Below are 19,167 nucleotides of genomic sequence, written 5' to 3' on the forward strand. Positions count from 1 at the left end.
ACCTTGGGAATGGGCTGCACAGCAGGAGGTGAGCGGCAGGTGAGCAAAGCTGCATCAGAATTTACAGCCGCTTCCCATCACTGGCATTGTCGCGTGAGCTCTGCCTCCTGTCAGATCAGCAGCCACATTAGAGTCTCATAGGTGCGCAAACTCTAACTATGAACTGCCCATGTGAGGGAACTAGGTTGCCCACTCCTTATGAGAATCTAATGACTGACATTCTGTCACTGTCTCCCATGACTCCCAGATGGGACCATCTAGTTGCAGGAAAACAAGCTTAGGGCTCCCACTGATTCTACATTATGGTGAGTTATATAATTATTTCATTATATATGACAATGTAATAATAATAGAAATAAAATGCACAATAAATGTAAGGCACTTGAATCATCCCAAAACCATCCCCCTCATCCATGGAAAAATTGTCTTCCACAAAACCAGTCCCTGCTGCCAAAAAGGTTGGGGACCATTGGCCTCAACAAAAGACAACTTTTCCTCACTGTATTTTAAAAATTCCCATTTTTATCCTTTTAAGCACGTCTCCATTAATAGCCATACCTGTCTCACAACTGTAAAGAATATGTAAATAAGATGACAGTTTTAAAATATTTTCGTTATTACAAACATTACTAACCACATATTAATAGTATTAGTAATAGTAATGGCTAGCATGTAGCACTTACTAGGTACCATGGACTATTCTACTTTACATATAATAACTCTACTAATCTTTCAACCAATAAAATAGGTACTATTATAATATTATTATCCCCAATTTGCAAATAAGAAGTTGAGACACACAGAGCTTAAGTAACTTGCCCAAGATCACATAGACAGTAAGTGGATCTTAGTGATTTAGATGAATCTTGGATCGAAGATTTAAATCTAAGCAGTCTGACAGCTTGGAATAATCAGATAGATGGACTTGATAGTTTAATCACTGTCTGTATTGTCTCCTAGTATGAAAAACGATTAAATTTAATAAAGCAATTTAAGCCAAACTTACTCTTAGCTTCAAAAACTTCTATTTCCTGATATTCAAGAAATTTGTACTTGCAAACCATATTTTAGCACATTATTTTAAAAAAATAAAGATTCTGACACCATCTTCACATAGTTAATATAAAATAAATGTAAGCAAACCTTTAGCATGTCTTATATTATAACCTGATATTCTGGCCAGAACAGTCTGTATCCATTGTGCCAGGGTCAAAAGTTGAGCAAGAGCATCTGCATTCTCACTGAAAAATGATATTTAAAAATTATTACAACCATGGGTACAAAGTCAAATGGAAAAGCTGAATTTGTATTATTTCCTCGGATAAATTTTCGTATAAAAAAGTTAAGTTCCTCTAGATTCATTTCCTAGGTCAAAGAAACATGTCTAAAAATGTAGCTTTTTGGAAGGGGAAGAAAATTTTAAACTTACAAGAAATAAGTCACCACCCACATGCCAATCACCCACAGGTAGTAAATGTCAGTAAATGGAATCACCATTCTAGTTGCTCCAGTCAAAAACTAGCTGTTGTCATTGATTTCTCTGATTCCCACACACCCCACATTCTGATCTGTTAATTAACTTTGCAGGTTTTATCTTTTAAATATATCCCAAGTTGATCACTCCTACTTACCTCTTACTACTACCCCCTAATCCAAGTCACATCAGCCCTCACTTGGATTACTTAAATAGACTCCTAAGTGTTCTTCCTGCTTCTACTCTTGTGTTTCATTGTAAGTATAAATTCTTCATACAGCAGCTAGAAGAATTTTCTAAAATTGTAAATAGGATTACACAACTTCTAATCTTTGCTCATAATCCTTTTTATGATCTGGTCTTTACTTGCTCCATTCCATGCTGCCTTCTTGCTGTGCCTCAAACATGATGATGGGGTTCCAAACTTGAGCCTTTGCTTTTTTTTTTTTTTTTTTTTTTGAGATAGAGTCTCGCTCTGTTGCCAGGTTGGAGTACAGTGGCACGATCTTGGCTCACTGCAACCTCCGCCTCCTGGGATCAAGCGATTCTCCCGCCTCAGACTCCTGAGTTGCTGGGATTACAGGCGCCTGCCACCACGCCCAGCTAATTTTTGTATTTTTAGTAGAGACTGGGTTTCGCCACGTTGACCAGGCTGGTCTCGATCTCTTGACTTCATGATCCGCCCGCCTTGGCCTCCCAAAGTGCTGGGATTATAGGTATGAGCCACCACCCAGCCAAGCCTTTGCCCTTGATACAGCCTGTGCTTAGAATTTTCTTCTCCCAGAGAAAAGCAGTGATTATTCCTCACTTTATTCAGGTCTCTGTTCAAATGTCACCATCTCAGAGAAGAGCTCCCTGATAACTGTGTCTATAAATGGCCTCATGCTCCAGTCTGTCTTCAGCCCTTTAACCTACTGCTTTAGCTTTCTCATAGTATTTCCCACTACTCAACATTTTGCCTTATTTTTTTATTGCCAGTCTCTCCTTCCTAAAATGGACATAAGGAAAGGGACTTGAGACAGACTGTTATTAAGAACAAAGAAGGGCTGGGCGCAGTGGCGGCTCAGGCCTGTAGTCCAGCACTTTGAGAGGCTGAGGTGAGTGGGTCACTTGAGCCCAGGAGTTAGAGACCAGCCTGGGAAATGTAGTGAAACTCTGTCTCTACAAAAAATACAAAAATTAGTGGGGTATGGGTGGCACATGCCTGTGGTCCCAGCTACTCGGGAGGCTGAGGTGGAAGGATCATCTGAGCCCAAGAAGGTTGAGGCTGCAATGAGCTGAGTGAGATTACACCACCGTACTCCAGCACACAGTGAGATCCTATCTAAAAAAAACCCCAAAAAACCAAGAAGGACCAGAAACAGTGTTATTAAAAAGACTATAAAATAGGAATCTTTTTATTGAAATAATAGTCTTGAGCAAAGGTAAAATATATAATGAACTGTGCCAAAATTTACGTATCTGGGCACAAATTTGACCTAAGAAATTTTTTTTGTTCTCAAAAAATGGAAATATACTATGACTGATTATAACCAATTTTCTTTACAGACACCAGTTCATTAGTTTTAAATTTTTTGGTAAGTTTATATTATAAATTTTTAATCAAAATCTTAGTTTTGACAGTTTTTATATGCTTTTATCTTTACTATCTTAGATTATATTCATGCTGATTTTCTAAAATCCAAAAAAGGCAAATATAATCAATTATATGGGTAAATTGAAGTATCTAATAAAACTGCTATGTATAATCATGTATTTCAGATCCTGAGTAACAAAATTGTTACTATAAATTAAAAGTGTGCCAGAGTTCTAAGAGAACTGGTTGTAAGGATCAGTTTTCTGAATTTAGAAAGAACTGCTCCGAAGCATCTGATCCTTAAAGACATCAAAGAAAGAAGTAGCTAAATACTCTGTTAGAGAACAATTTACATAGTTTAATAATCCTATTTGGGGGAGCCACTGTGCAAAAAAGGCTTGTGCAAGAAGTTGGAAAGTCACTTTATTATGATTTCCTTTATCTTTGTCTTCTGCTGTACAGTTAGGTAAGGCTTTGGAGTCAGGAGTCAGGTCTGGGTTTGAATCTTAGATCTGTCTTAGGACAAATAAAAACTATCCATAGTTTCCAATTCCTTTAAATGGAAATAATAGTACCTACTTCACTAGACTACTGTGAGAATTAAATAAGATAATAAGATAATGCAGCATTTGCTTTGCAGAATGCCTAAAATATATTAATTACTCAAATCAAGGATAATTCTTTCTCATGTTACCAAATACGTTGAAGAAGACAATTTGAATTTAGGTTTATCAATGACATGGAATAGTAGAGATCAGAACAACTCTTTATTTATTTATTTATTTATTTATTTATTTTTATTTATTTTTGACGAGAGTGTCGCTCTGTCGCCCAGGCTGGAGTGCAAAGGCATGGTATCGGCTCACTGCAACCTCCGCCTCCCGGGTTCAAGCAATTCTCATGTCTCAGCCTCCCGAGTAGCTGGGATTACACGCATGCGCCACCACGCCAGGTTAATTTTTGTATTTTTAGTAGAGACGGAGTTTTGCCATATTGGCCAGGCTGGTCTCAAACTCCTGATCTCAGGTGATCTGCCTGCCTCAGCCTCTCAAAGTGCTGGGATTACAGGTGTGAGGCACTGTGCCCAGCCAAGGTTAGAGCAATTCTTTTTTTTTTTGAGACGGAGTCTCGCATTGTCACCCAGGCTGTAATGCAATGGCTAGATCTCGGCTCACTATAACTGCAGCCTCCCAGGTTCAAGCGATTCTCCTTGGCTCAGCCTCCCAAGTAGCTGGGATTATAGGCACCCACTACCACACCCAACTAATTTTTTTGTATTTTAGTAGAGACGGGTTTTACTATGTTGGCCAGGCTGGGCTCAAACTCCTGACCTCGTGATTCGCCCACCTCGGCCTCCCAAAGTGCTGGGATTACAGGTGTAAGCCACCACGTCCTGCCGGAACAACTCTTTATATTGACCCTTCTCACCAAACCTATCATCTTTGAACTTTTATGGGGACATAAAGGTATTTTTATCAACAAAACAATTTTCTGTAGCAGAATTTAGGTTTCTCATTATAAATTCATTGCATTTTAAAGCAACTGAAATAATATAAATATTATAGTACTGTCATCCTCATGTAGAACAGTGAGAATATAGAAATATATAATTAAATTTCCAAGTTGTCATACAAAAACTAATAATTTGCTGTTAAATTCCATTTACAGATCAGAATATAAAAATTTAAAAACTCAGAATATAAAATATATAAAATATGTCAGAATATACAAATTTAAAAGAGACATCTATAAAATGATATCTATATTATATATATAAAATGAATCTAGTGTTTTTGCTTAATTTTTTTAGTTAACATTTGTCCACATCTCTAGAGCTATAGCATTTGGATCTTCAGAAAAATGAAATTAAAAATAATACAAAGATCATTCGAGCTATCAGACTCCAACTGGCAACTCTAATGATGGCAAAGGGCCATATGAAAGGAATGAATTTTTTTTGCATCTTTTCTCCTTTTGTGAGTGCTAAGGCAGAGTTCAGAGTTCTATTGCTTTAATGGCTGCTGGAAAGTATAACCACAATATATAGATTCGAGTAAATAAACATTATAGTTCTCTGAGAGTCCAAAAAAATTAGGCTGTTGATCACATTTTAAAAGTATAACACAAGATATAAAATGAAAAAGTATTAATTCCTTTGAAGAATAAAAAAGTTATCTAACAAAAACAGGCACAAATTAAAGAACTAAAGACAACTTTCTATTTGTTTTTGAGACAGGGTCTCGCTCTGTCACTCAGGCTGGAGTGCAGTGGCGTACTCTCGGCTCACTGGAGCTTCAATCTCCTGGGCTCTAGTGATTCTGCCACCTCAGCCAGCTCAAGTAACTGGGTCTACAGGCATGTGCCACCACGCCTGGCTAACTTATTATTATTATTATTATTTTTTGTAGAGATGTGGTTTTACCGTGTTACCCAGGCTGGTCTCGAACCCCAGAGCTCTGGCAATCCACCCACCTCAGTCTCCCAAAGTGCAAGGATCACAGGCCACTGCACCTGGCCAACTTTTTAAAAATTAACCAAAACATAAAATATACCTGTTTATCTTTTGAGGTTGCAAAGGAATAATGGGGATCACAGTATTGCACAGAGATTTGCAAAGAGGGCAAAGATATTCTCCACTTTCCAAGTCAAAAAGGTCAACATGAATGCGCTGCTGAGAGCTCAGCTGTACAGCTTCAAAATATCTGCAAAATTACAAAGACACAGGCCCATTTAGAACTACACATGCATCTCTATATGTGTATCTCTACTTGCTCTAATCCAAGTTTTAAAAATCTAGAATTTTTGCCTCAATAAACATCTTTAGAACATACATGCAAAAACACACAAGTTGTAATCATAGAAGAAACAGGTTGCCTATTATTTTGGGAATAAATTGGAAAATATATCAGAGCAGATATAAATTTAAAATAAGTTTATTGAATCATAACTCATCTCTTGCCTCAAAAGCATGGTGATACAGCATGGACACTACTTTCCTCAGTTTCTAATAATGAACTGAAGTAGTGAGGGCTATCTTGGAAAAATTATATATTGTAATCTAATGCCAAATGGGTAAACTCTACACAAAAGATTTCTCAGGAATTACATTTTTGAATTTTTGTAGTTTCCAGAGATAGAATGAGAACTTCTTGTCCTATTCATCCTATTCTATTTCAAAGGTACTTTTCACAGCAGTATGTTTTGAGGGAAATTAGATTTTTATAAAGATTACTTATTTATTATTTATTTGTTGTGCTTATTAATTTTTTTGAGACTACGTTTCGCTCTTGTCTCCCAGGCTGGAGTGCAATGGCGCAATCTCGGCTCACTGGAACCTCCACCTCCCGGGTTCAAGCGATTCTCTCCTGCCTCAGCCTCTTGACTAGCTGGGATTACAGACATGTGCCACCACACTCAGCTAATTTCTGTATTTTTAGTAGAGACAGGGTTTTACCACGTTGGCCAGGCTGGTCTCAAACTCCTGACCTCAGGTGATCCTCCCACCTCGGGCTCCCAAAGTGCTAAGATTACAGGTGTGAGCCACCACGCCCAGCCAATCATTACTTTTTTTACATGAATACTGATGAAGAGCAACTGATTAGTTTATGGAGAGCAAGCACAAAGGAACAGTGAAAATCTAAAGTTGGTAACTTTACACACCACTTTCCAACTTTGATAATAATAATTCATGCAAACAGAATTAGTAATTAAAACTGTTTCAGTCATTCAAATAAGAAGAAAGGAAAGAAGACATGAGAAAACATGCCTTTTTGTGGCCTTGAGTGAACTTCAATGTTCCTAGTCTCTTTCAAGAACATGTCAGAAGGACAACTTACTTCTGCCAGCACACTGCATGCATTACATGACCACAGCTTCCTGTGTAAGTTCCATATGCCAAGTCTGGATCCATGAAAAGTGGGTCTAGGGTTTCTGGTACAAGGCATAAAAAGGAGGGAAAAAGAGAGACAGGTTATCAGGTCTAAAGTCTAATCACAAACTGTCTTAGGAATGTCCAAGCAAAGTGTCACAATATCATAATAGGAGGATATATAGTAACAAAAAAAGTAATAGTAACAAAAGAGAAAAGCATAAAGCTAACCTGTCAGATATGATTCTAAACTTAGTATGGATTAATAACTCTATCTTTGATTTACTTTTTAACCTTGAATATTGGGTTTAATCTGCATTATCTTGGTTATTTAAGTGATTTTCTATGTTTCCAATATAATTTACTTTTTAAATTTTAATAGTAATTTGATAAATAATAATTTTAAGGGATACTTAGGGGAATTACAACCTCATTAAAAAAAGCACAGATGGCAGGACGCAGTGGCTCACGCCTGTAATCCCAGCTCTCAGGGAGGCAGAGGCGGGAGGATAGCTTGAGCCCAGGAGTTCGAGACCTGCCTGGGTAATATAGCGAGACCCCGTTCTCCACAAAAAGGAGGAAAAAAAAAAAAAAAAAAGCACAGATGGAGGATTTCAAATTCTGGTTTCATCACTTATAACTCACGGCCATGGATAAGTTACTTGACCTCTCTGTGCCTCAGGTCCTTCATCTATAAAATGGAACCAATAGTGATAACTAACTCATAGGGCTGTTGTGAAGATTAAGTAAATACACATAAAGCACTTAACAAGTGCCTAGCAATGTTAAGTTTTCAATAAATGCTAGTCTTTATTATCACTATTATTCTAAGGAGCTTTTTTTGTTTGTCTGTTTTGAGATAGGGTTTCACCCTGTTGTGGACCACAGGCTCATGCAACCATGCCTGGCTAATATGTTTGTAGAGATGAGGTTTCGCCATGTTGCCTAGGCTGGTCTCAAACTCCTGAGCTCCAGTGATCCACCCACACCGGCCTCCCAAAGCGCTGGGATTACAGGCATGGGTCTCAAACTCCTGAGCTCAAGTGATCCGCCCACACCGGCCTCCCAAAGTGCTGGGATTACAGGCGTGAGCCACCATGTCTGGCCTATTCCAAGGGTATTTTAAAATAATAATGATGCTAAAACAGCTAACGCCTGATGTAACAAGTGCAATAAATTATCTAATTAGCATTATTGCCAAGAAAATGTTTAACATGATTCTAATCAGGAGGCAACTTAACAATCAAATAAATTCAGAATGTGATACATTATACAAAACAAGTGGCCTGAATTCTTCAAAAAAACTACTATCATAAAAAAAGGAGGGACTAATCTAGATTAAAATAGAGTAAAGGAAATATAACCAAAGCAACACATGAAATGTGTTTGGATCCTGAGTAAAAAAAAAAAGTCTAGCAATTGAAGACATTTTGAGAACTGTTGGAGAAAAACTGATTTTATATTAGATGATATTCCTGGATTATTATTACTTTCTTAAATATGATAACGGTATGGTAGATATATAACCTTACTTCCAAATGTCTTTCAAATATTATTTTCTTTAATTACACAGGCATGAAAAGAAATGCACAAAAGGATATTTATTAAAGAATACATACCTCCTGAGAGTTCTATGGGTTTTCCCCTGTGCTGAGTTAAGGCAGTAGATTTCTGGACACAGGCAGATAATACCATGGCATTATTTTCTATTTTCACCTCTTGTTCTTCTTGGCAAAGGATGCACGTCAGCACCTCCTTTTCAGTAACAGATGGACCCCGTTTAGGACCCAGAGCAATTCTAGAGTAGTCACTGACTGCTGGGGTGCTACCAAAAGAAATGACCAGAAATGAGGACACATGTTTTGGTCACTTGTCTTCATATTTTGGTAGATTTTAAGTAACTATAGGCAAGAAATATAAGAAAGATAATAAAAATAAAAATGATATTTAGCAATATTAAGTTAAAAGCTTCCCCCCTTCCTTTGTGGTTTTTATCAGTTATTTGCTTATTACAAAATACAAGTGTTGCTAAGTGCAAAAAAACAGACGATAAAATGGAATGCATATTATAATTTTATTTAATTTACTATACCAATAAGCTGGGTTTTTTTTTTTCTGGATATAAAAGTAATACAGGGTTATTGAATAAATTTTGGGATATCTGTAATAGTACGTTATATTCCCACAACCTAGAGATACTCACTAGTAACCTTGTACATTTCCTTCTAGTCTGCTTTCTATTTATAATATACTTCTTCATATAAATAAGATCACATTACACAGATTTGCATCCTGCTCTATTCACTTACAGTTTCTTACATCATTAAAACTTCTTCAGAAACATTTTTAAATGGATGCACAGCTCTTACTACATGTGCCATAATAGTTTTATCCATTCCCTGTCATTAAGCATTTAGGTTTCTATTCTATTTTAGTAGCTATTCAAACTAAAAAACTTACACCTCAATGATTCAGCAATTCTTAGAATCTACTCTTACTGACTGGGCAAAACTCAGGATCTACTGATGTGTACAATATTTAAATAATGGCAAATATTTACAACATGCTGATTGTGAAGCTAGGCACTGTTTCAAATACTTTACCTGTTTACTCAATCCTTAAAATAATCCTATGAGGTAGGTATTATTATTACGTCTAGAGCAGCTGCTGCAAAGATGTCTGCTGCAGGAGTGGAGGCGTGGCTGGGGCAACGTGCTCCATTGAGCCCTTGGGTTGGGAACAGGAGGGAGCCCACCCCTTCTGAGTTTGCGGGGCAAGAGCCCTGCACTCCTGGGCACAGCTGCAGCTGCCCAGCTCAGAAGTGCCTGTTCTGAGCCTCTCCCCACTCCCAACACCCGTTCTCATTTTGGAGCAAAGTTGTGAAGGCCATAAAAACCCCAGACTCAGCCAGACTCACATGGGGACTACCAGTTGCAGGAAGGAGCTACCCAATTCAAGTCTCCTGACTCACTGGGATGACCTGCCTGTGGAAAGGCGATACCCATTTTGGATCTCCTCTCCACTGAGTGCTGGACACTCGCTGGGATGACCTGCCTGCAGAAAGAGCCACCCACTTCGGGTCCCTAGAGAGCTGTTCTGTTGCTTAATAAAGCTCTCCACCTTGCTCACCCTCCAGTTGTTCATGTACCTCATTCTTCCTGGAGGCAGGACAAGAACTCAGGAACCACCAAATGGCAGGACTGAAAGAGCTAGTAACACAAACAGGGCTGAAACGCCCACATCTACCGCTTGCCATATTGCAGGTGACAAGGAGAGATAAGCTGTGGTCCTTCAGGGAGCCCAGACCTAGGGGCTCCCTGAGCCAGGGCTGTGACACTCTCTTTGGGGCTTCGCAGTCTCTGGCATCTCTGAGCTTCCAGGTGCTACCACATTCCCCTTGTCCAGACACGAGTCCCCACAGCAGAAGCCGCTGGTGCATATGATCCAGGTGCTGGTTTGCACAAAGCTGGCCTCTGTCCCAGTGCCAAGAGCTGCCTGCCCGTGCACAGTGGCTGGACCCTGCAGGTGCCCGCTCATGCACCCCTGGTCACTCCACACCTGGCTCACCCTTGGCAGGCATGGGATCCAGGCTGGTAGTGTGAGCCAAGTGCAGCCTGCCAGGTCAACTAGGCAGGATGAGCCCAGAGAGACTGAACAAAATTCTGGCAAAGGTGCCACTAGCCACAGAGGTTTCTGGCTGGAAAAGCAACACCCTAAGGATTGTGTGACACTACCACTCTTCAGATGAAGAAACTGAGGCCTAGTGACAATAAGAGACTCACCCAATGACTCATTAATAGTATGTAGCAGAGCCAGGATTTAATCCAGGTAATCTAGGCTCACAGTCTATGCTCTGAACTACTCTGCAATATTGTCTCTGTGCAAGAAGCTCCCTGAACTATGGTATATCACTGAACAATAAATATTCATCATCATTATAAATGAACTTACCTAACAGAAAATACTCTGCAGCTTTTTGTTTTGTTTTTTGTTTGAGACAGAGTCTTGCACTGTTGCCAGGCTGGAGCGCAGTGGCGCGATCTCAGCTCATTGCAACCCGTGCCTCCCAGGTTCAAATGATTCTCCTTGCCTGGGCCTCCCAAGTAGCTGGGATTACAGGCGCCTGCCACCATGCCCAGCTAATTTTTTTATATTTTTAGTACAGACGGAGTTTCACTATGTTGGCCAGGCTGGTCTCAAATCCCTGACCTCGTGATCTGCCTGCCTTGGCCTCCCAAAGTGCTGGGATTACAGGCGTAAGTCACCGCACCCGGCCTACTCTGCAGTTTTTAAAAGGTGGTAATTACGTGGTACCACCTCCTAGGAGGCATCTAGCAATAAATTATGAAAGGTTTACTTATTGATTGTCACAAGGTACTAGTGGGCACAGGATGCAGTCCCACAATTCACAGGACAGTACTGCATGAAAAAAAAAAAGCTGCGTAAATGCGAAGACTGAAAAATGCTGAGCTCGTTTTGTATATAAGAACATATATAGATTTCCAAGACATAATACAGAGTGAAAATGGGAAGTTGTAGAGTGATATGTACATAATACTATTAATGTAAATAAAACCAAAGGCTGAATGACATGCTATAATTTCTGTAGCTACATATATTTGTATTAATAACATAGGAAAAATTCTGGCAGATACACATAAAACTTATAACCAGAGAACCTTTAAGGAGCAGAAAGAAGTCCAGGATTTGGGCTGGTGCTCAAATGGAACTTTAGCTTTATCTCTGACATTCAGCTTTCAAGAGGAAAATTATTAATGTACCTATGTAATTTGGCCAGGCACAATAGCTCACGCCTGTAAGTCCAGCACTCTGGGAGGCTGAGGTGGGAAGATCATTTGAGGCCAGGAGCTCGAGACCAGCCTGGCCAACATGGTGAAACCCCGTCTCTCTAAAAATACAACAACAACAACAACAACAAAATTAGCCAGGTGTGGTGGCAGGCCCCTGTAATCCCAGCTACTCAGGAGGTGGAGGCAGGAGAATCGCTTGAACCAAGGAGGCGGAGGTTGCAGTGAGCCAAGATCAAACCACTGCACTCCAGTCTAGGCGACAAAGCAAGATTCTATCTCGTGTGTGTGTGTGTATGTGTGTGTGTGTGTGTGTGTGTGTAAAACTATGTAATTAAAATTTTGGCTGGGTGTGGTGATACACGTCTGTAGTCCCAGCTACTCAGGAGGGTAAGGCAGGAAGATCACTTGAGCTCAGGAGTTTGAAGCTGTAGTGCATCATAATTATCCCTGTGAAGAGCCACTGCATTCTAGCCTGGGCAACACAGTGAGACCCCATCTCTTAAAAAAAAAAGGGGGGGGGGGTTAAAAAAATATGAGAGAATATATTTGAGACTTTGGGATAGGAAAAGCTTTCTTAAACAAAATATTAATACAAAAAGTTAAAACTCTAAAAGACTGATAAATTTGTCTTTATCAACACTGCACACTTCTCTATGGCTAAACCCCATAATTAAGGTTAAAGAAACAGGGACAAAATATGGGAAACATATGTAACAAAGTTAAGTATTGATTTTAAGATTTATATAAGTCAATAAGACAAGAGCAAAGCACCCAATAGAGATGAGCAAAGAATAATAATAGGCAATTCCCAGAGGATAAAATGTAAAAGGTCAGTGAATAATCATATGAGAAGATGCTCTACCTAGTACTAACTAGCAACTGGGGAAATTCAGCCAGATTGGCACAAATCTGTAATTTTAATAATATCACGTTTTCAAGTACTGAAAATAGTTAAGTATTGGTGAGAACAAAGTAAATTGGGCACCTATATGCACTATCAGGAGCAGAAACTGGTAAAACCACTCTGGATGGAAATGTGGCCATATCTATAAAAATTTTAACTCAGCCCTTTCCCTTACTGGACTCCTTGACTAAGTACTTGCAGAGCTCCACAAGGAGACACGTACAAAAAGGTTCCCATGAACTGTAATAAGGAAAAATTAGAAGCAACCTAAATGTCTAAAGTCAGACAAATAAACTACTATATAACCACATCAGAGACCACTATGCAGCAGTTATAAACAATGATGTAGAATCTACACTATAGAATGATATGTACTGATATCCAAAGATTCCTAAGACATTCAAACAGCAAGCTGCAGACAAAATGTATGGTTAAAAAAGAAAAACCACTAGAAAACACAAAACAAGCCTCACTATTTCTTCATGTACTCATGTTCATAAATGCATAGAAAGAGGTCTAAGAACAGTGGTAATTTGTAATCATGGTTACGTGTGGATAAAGATCAGTAATGCAAAGATGGTCAAAGGGGGACTTCCTGCATTATTTAAATTGTTTTCAATAAGAACACATTAAAAAATCACATGTCCAATCAATCAGGCAATAAAAATAAATAATGAAAGCATTAAGGCCATAAATGAACTCTGAGTACACCTTTACTTACACCTTCTTATTATATTGTCAATAGTTTCTTTCTCACTATTTCTAAATAGTATGTTGTTAATACACAATATCTAGAGATGGGACTTTGGCTTGTCATTTAAAATTTCCAGTTTTAGTACAATATAGTCAGCCAAGGAAAGCATACCTTCATATCTTTTTATTTTTAATCACTAATATAATAATTATTCTTTATGGTCCTTGTTAGCTTACTCAGCTTCAAGACTAAAGATACAGATCAGATAGAATGTAATGTGCCTACTATTATTACAAAAGCACAATTTTCTGAAAGTATCCACAACAATTTTTTTTTGAGACAGAGTCTTGCTCTGTTGCCCAAGCTGGAGTGCAGTGGCATAATCTCTGCTCCCTACAACCTCTGGCTCCCAAGTTTAGGTGATTCTCATGCCTCAGCCTCCCGAGTAGCTGGGACTCAATGCATGCATAGCCACAACCAGCTAATTTTTGTATTTTCAGTAGAGATGTGGTTTTGCCTGTTGGCCAGGCTGGTCTCGAACTCCTGACCTCAGGTGATCCACCCGCCTCGGCCTCCCAAAGTGTTGGGATTACAGGCGTTAGCCACCGCTCACAGCCCACAACACATATTGTTTTAAACAGCAGTGAAAGCTTGTCTTAAAAAAGGGGAAAAGCGGGTACTTCCAGCATTTTAAATTTCTTGGAATGCTTTTCAAAGTAACATTATTATGTCTCCTCCCTTTTCTCACTGTATAATAGCCTACAAAGCACAGCTCAGAAAAGTAACCAATTTCTCTAAGAGCATACCACAGTCAGAACTCAGAAAACCAGATTTACTGATTCTAATTCCAAGGTGCTATCCATACCTGTAGTTATAAGCAATGTCCTTCTTCTCTTTAAGAAAAAAAGAAAAACTCGTATAAGCCACCTTTTTCAGGCAAAGAATTTGTTTCCAGTATGTAATAGCGGTAGTCATTTTTATTAGAAATAATAATGTGAAGTAAGTGAACTGATGTGTAAATGTGTACCTAAAAGTGCTAATGCATACAAAATAATGGGTTTTTGTGCATAAAGGTTCCTAACATAACTTTACTGCACACTCAATGCATTTATCAGTATAAAATTATATTCAATAAATACCTTAAGAGTCTTCACTCTGACCTTTCTAGAATGAAAATAGTTGAATTTCTCTTGCCACAAAATACATTTTAGAAAAGCATAATTTAAAGTGACTATTTAACTTTTCCTCCAAAAATTGAGTTGGTAATTTTGGGGTTTGCTTTATTTTACCTCTCTTCCTCCATAATGGAGTCTTCTTTCCCAGGCATTTCTGTTGTATTGTCATACATGAGTTTATGAGTTTCAATGAAGTTTTTCTGTAAGGCAGACATCTGAGCCATGATCTTCTGGCGATGTAGCCTAGCAGCTTCAGCTTTTCTTTTTCGTTCTGCTTTTTCTTTATCATGAGTAATCTGGGTATTAAGAAATGACAAATTTAGGTCAGATCCACTGTTAAAAATTTATATACGCTGTTTGGATGGCAAAATTCCTTAGAATAAGATTCTGAAACCCTGATTACCCCTTACATCCTGGATTCAGTTTAATGTTTCAAAATTAGCATTACAGGCTGCATGACATCACACAACTAATTATTCCTTTAGTTATTTAAATAATTTGCTGTAAAAAGCTAAGAACCTTAAATATCCAATTAACTGCCCTTTATACTCAGTGCAGGTGTATTAAGAAATAAAATTGGATAAAACAAAATTTCAAAATCATTTGTCAATCACTTAATCACTGACAATTTAAACAATCTTGATTTCTAACAGTTACTTCTAAATGCACTGTTAAAAATGAGAACTTTAACAACTTTTTTAACTTTAACAATATTACTGAGATACATTTGGTGCATTTTAAATTTCTATTCAAATTTACATCCAGTGTGTTTTACTTTTAGGAAGAACATGTAATAACCACAAATAGTATTATTCTAATAATATAAATATTAGAATCATCAAAACCTGATTCACTGTACTATAGAAATAACACAAATATTATTGCATTTCATTGAATCTAAGATGTACCACTATCTTATATTTCTCTAAAAAATGCTGTTGATGAAAGTCATTTATTGTGAGACATATCCCAATTTAAGTCACTAAAATATATTAAAAGCTAATAAAATATGGTATTTCAGTTTTTTGTTTTTGAGATGGAAACTTGCTCTGTCACCCAGGCTGGAATGCAGTAGCGTGATCTTGGCTCACTGCAACCTCTGCCTCCTAGGTTCAAGTGATTTTCGTGCCTCAGCCTCCTGAGCAGCTGGGACTACATGAGCACGCCACCACATTGGGCTAATTTTTGTATTTTTATTAGAGACACGGTTTTGCCATATTGGCCAGGCTGGTCTTGAACTTCTGACCTCAAGGGATCTACCCACCTCCGCCTTCCAAAGAGCTGGGATTACAGGAGTGAGCCACACACGCTCAGCCAAAATATGGTATTTCTAATAGAGCTCTACTAGATATCAATTTCTCCTATTTTTGCAAAATACAAAAATTATACTGCATTGCCATGTACTATTAATCTCCACAATATAGAAACATAATGAATAAAAGATGAACAGATCTCATATACTTTACAATAAACAGGTTTCTCCTAACGAAAAAGCAGCAGCTCCCTTATACCAGTAAAGTTCAAAGACAGAGATGAATGTCACCATTACTACAGTGTTATTACAGTGTCATACCTCATCATTCTTAACAGATTCTGATCCTGATGTGGTTGCTACAATTAAACAAGATTTTTCTCTTAATCGCTTCACTGTGTCAAACATCTGTGAAAAACAGATGAAATGTTAAAAGAGTTAGTTAGACCGTTAGACCGACCAGGAACAGAAACATCCACTAATTTAATTTTGGCATCATATCTCCAAATGTCTTTCACTTAAAACTATTTCAATATATGAAGAAAAAAAGTGACTCTGTGACAAACATCTCCCCTGGTCAATGAGCAATTCAGCTAAGGAGGAGGCCACTGGTAGCACAATCAGCTGATTCAGTAGGCTGGGGGCATGCCTCTGTTAACTTTCAAGAGATTTGCCAGGAAACAAAAATTTTTTTAATCTGAAATAACATTTTTGTGCAAAAACACATAAAAACAAAGATACAAAACGGTGACTGCTCTTTTGGAGGCAGAGGCGGGGTAATCTCAGCACTTTGGGAGGCCAAGGAGGGTGGATCACCTGAGGTCAGGAGTTAGAGACCAGCCTGGCCAACATAGCAAAATCCTGTCTCTACTAAAAATACAAAAATTAGTCGGGCGTGGTGACCCATGCCTGTGATGCCAGCTACTTGGGAGGCTGAGGTAGGAGAATCGCTTGAACCCAGGAAGTGGAGGTTGCAATGAGCTGAGATCGTGCCACTGCACTCCAGCCTAGGTGACAGAGCGAGATCCTGTCTCAAAAAAAAAAAAAGACAAAGATACAAAATGGAAAGTAAAATCCTCCTCTCCCTGATTGCAACACCTCTATCAGAATATATAATTTTTATATTTACATCTATTTTCATAAAAAGAGATGCTACCATACATACTGTTTCACACATCCTCTTTTCACTTAATCATTTATCTTCGGGGACATTTCTTTTTCTTTTTCTTTTTTTTTATTAACAGAGTCTTGCTCTGTCACCCAGGCTGGAGCACAGTGGCGCGATCTTGGCTCACTGCAAGCTACGCCTCCCGGGTTCGTGCCATTCTCCTGCCTCAGCCTCCTGAGTAGCTGGGACTACAGGTGCCCACCAGAACGCCTGACTAATTTTTGTATTTTTAGTAGAGACGGGGTTTCACCGTGTTAGCCAGGATGGTCTCGATCTCCTGACCTCGTGATCCACCCGCTGGGCCTGTGCTGGGATTAAAGGCGTGAGCCATCGCACCCAGCCTATCTTCGGAGACATTTCCACAACAGCTTACACAGAACTGCCTCATGCTTATTAACAAAGGTCATGGTTTCAGCATGAATACATTCATTAATTCATTCATTAATGCATTAATTCATTCATTTGACAGAGTTTCACTCTGTCGTCCCGGCTGGAATGCAGTGGCATAATCTTGGCTCACTGCAACCTCTGTCTCCCAGGCTCATGCCATCTTCTCACCTCAGCTTCTCAAGTAGCTGGGACTAGAGGCACACACCACCATATCCTTGGCTAATTTTTTTTTTTTTTTTCTTTTTTTTTTTTTGAGACAGAGTCTCGCTTAGTCGCCCAGGCTGGAGTGCAGTGGCGCGATCTCGGCTCACTGCAAGCTCCGCCTCCCGGGTTCACGCCATTCTCCTGCCTCAGCCTCCCGAGTAGCTGGGACTACAGGCGCCCGCCGCCTCGCCCGGCTAATTTTTTGCATTTTTAGTAGAGACGGAGTTTCACCGTGTTAGCCAGGATGGTCTCGATCTCCTGACCTCGGGATCCGCCCGCCTCGGCCTCCCAAAGTGCTGGGATTACAGGCGTGAGCCACCGCGCCCGGCCCTTGGCTAATTTTTATATTTTTTGTAGAGATGGGAGTTTTTGCCACATTGTCCAGACTGGTCTTGAACTTCTGGGCTCAAGCAAGCCACCCACCTTGGTATGAGTCACTGTGCCCAGTAAAATTTATTTATATTTTGAAGGAACCTTGGTCTCATGAGGAAAAATTTCCCACGATGAACACTTACAACATAGCTTTAAATCAACCATCTGGATAGAGTATCTAATGTTTTTAACAGCAGACACGTATGCTTTTACATCTTTTGATAATAAAATTTAGTATTCTAATTGAAAATGAATTTTCAGGACTAGATCTGCAATTCATAACACCATCTCTATGGGATATGAACATTGAACTAAATGGTACCTCAACTGACTTTCTTAATAGTTACCTACTTTTGTTTCATTTTACATCTTAAAATAATATTGGCTAGTTTAACACAAATACTAAATATTCATAAAATCTACTTCAAGAAGAATTTTAATAATATCATTATCTTATAGTTACATCGTTACATCATGCTTAACGACTGTTTCTAATTAAGTAGTAAAAAGAGCTGCCCTCTTAAAGTATAAATCAGTACCAAGATTTCCAATTGACAAGAATGTGAAAATTAACTACCCTATACATTCTAATTATCAAAACAATACTTAGTAATAAACATCAGAATATCTTAATGAATGCAATGAGTGCAGAAGCTCCATAATCCTGGTTTCATGCTTTTTGTTTTTTTTTTTTTGAGACAGAGTCTCACTCTGTCGTCCAGGCTGGAGTGCAGGGGTGCGATCTTGGCTCACTGCAACTTCTGCCCTCCGAGTTCAGGCAATTCTCCTGCCTCAGCCTCCTGAGTAGCTGGGATTACAGGTGCCTGCCACCATGCCCAGCTAATTTTTTTTTTTTTTTTAGTTTTAGTAGAAACGGGGTTTTGCCATCTTGGCCAGGCTGGTCTTAAACTACTGATCTCGTGGTCCACCCACGCCGGCCTCCCAAAGTGCTGGGATTACAGGCGTGAGCCACCGTGCCCAGCCAGTTTCATGTTTCTATGTGGAGGTTTTCCATTCAAGTAACATTCCTGGCGTCTCTCTCCCCTGCTTATTTAATTCACTTGTCTCCAAAGGCAATGCTATTTACTCAATAGCTCAAGCACCAAATCCAGGAGTCATTTTTGATTTCCTTTTTTCTGAGACAGATTCTTGTTCTGTCACCCAGGCTGGAGTGCAGTGGTGAGATCTCGGCTCACCGCAATCTCCACCTCCCTGTTTGAAGCAATTCTCCTGCCTCAGCCTCCCGAGTAGCTGGGACTACAGGCTTGCACCACCACGC

At 39.1% G+C, this 19,167-nt stretch overlaps 1 protein-coding gene across 1 annotated transcript in view; it reads right to left on the minus strand.

Annotated features, from left to right (window-relative positions):
• Window positions 1–19,167, minus strand: part of UBR1 (ubiquitin protein ligase E3 component n-recognin 1) — a 154,655-nt gene that overhangs the window by 50,255 nt on the left and 85,233 nt on the right. The window contains exons 28-33 of the mRNA XM_025390690.1: window positions 16,076–16,162; window positions 14,617–14,798; window positions 8,538–8,743; window positions 6,887–6,980; window positions 5,603–5,752; window positions 1,144–1,241 (exon numbers count right to left, since the gene is read on the minus strand). Coding sequence (XP_025246475.1) covers window positions 1,144–1,241; window positions 5,603–5,752; window positions 6,887–6,980; window positions 8,538–8,743; window positions 14,617–14,798; window positions 16,076–16,162 — 817 coding nt within the window. The remainder of the gene's footprint in view (window positions 1–1,143; window positions 1,242–5,602; window positions 5,753–6,886; window positions 6,981–8,537; window positions 8,744–14,616; window positions 14,799–16,075; window positions 16,163–19,167) is intronic.

This window comes from Theropithecus gelada, chromosome 7a (genome assembly GCF_003255815.1).
Source record: "Theropithecus gelada isolate Dixy chromosome 7a, Tgel_1.0, whole genome shotgun sequence".
Lineage (NCBI taxonomy): Eukaryota > Metazoa > Chordata > Mammalia > Primates > Cercopithecidae > Theropithecus > Theropithecus gelada.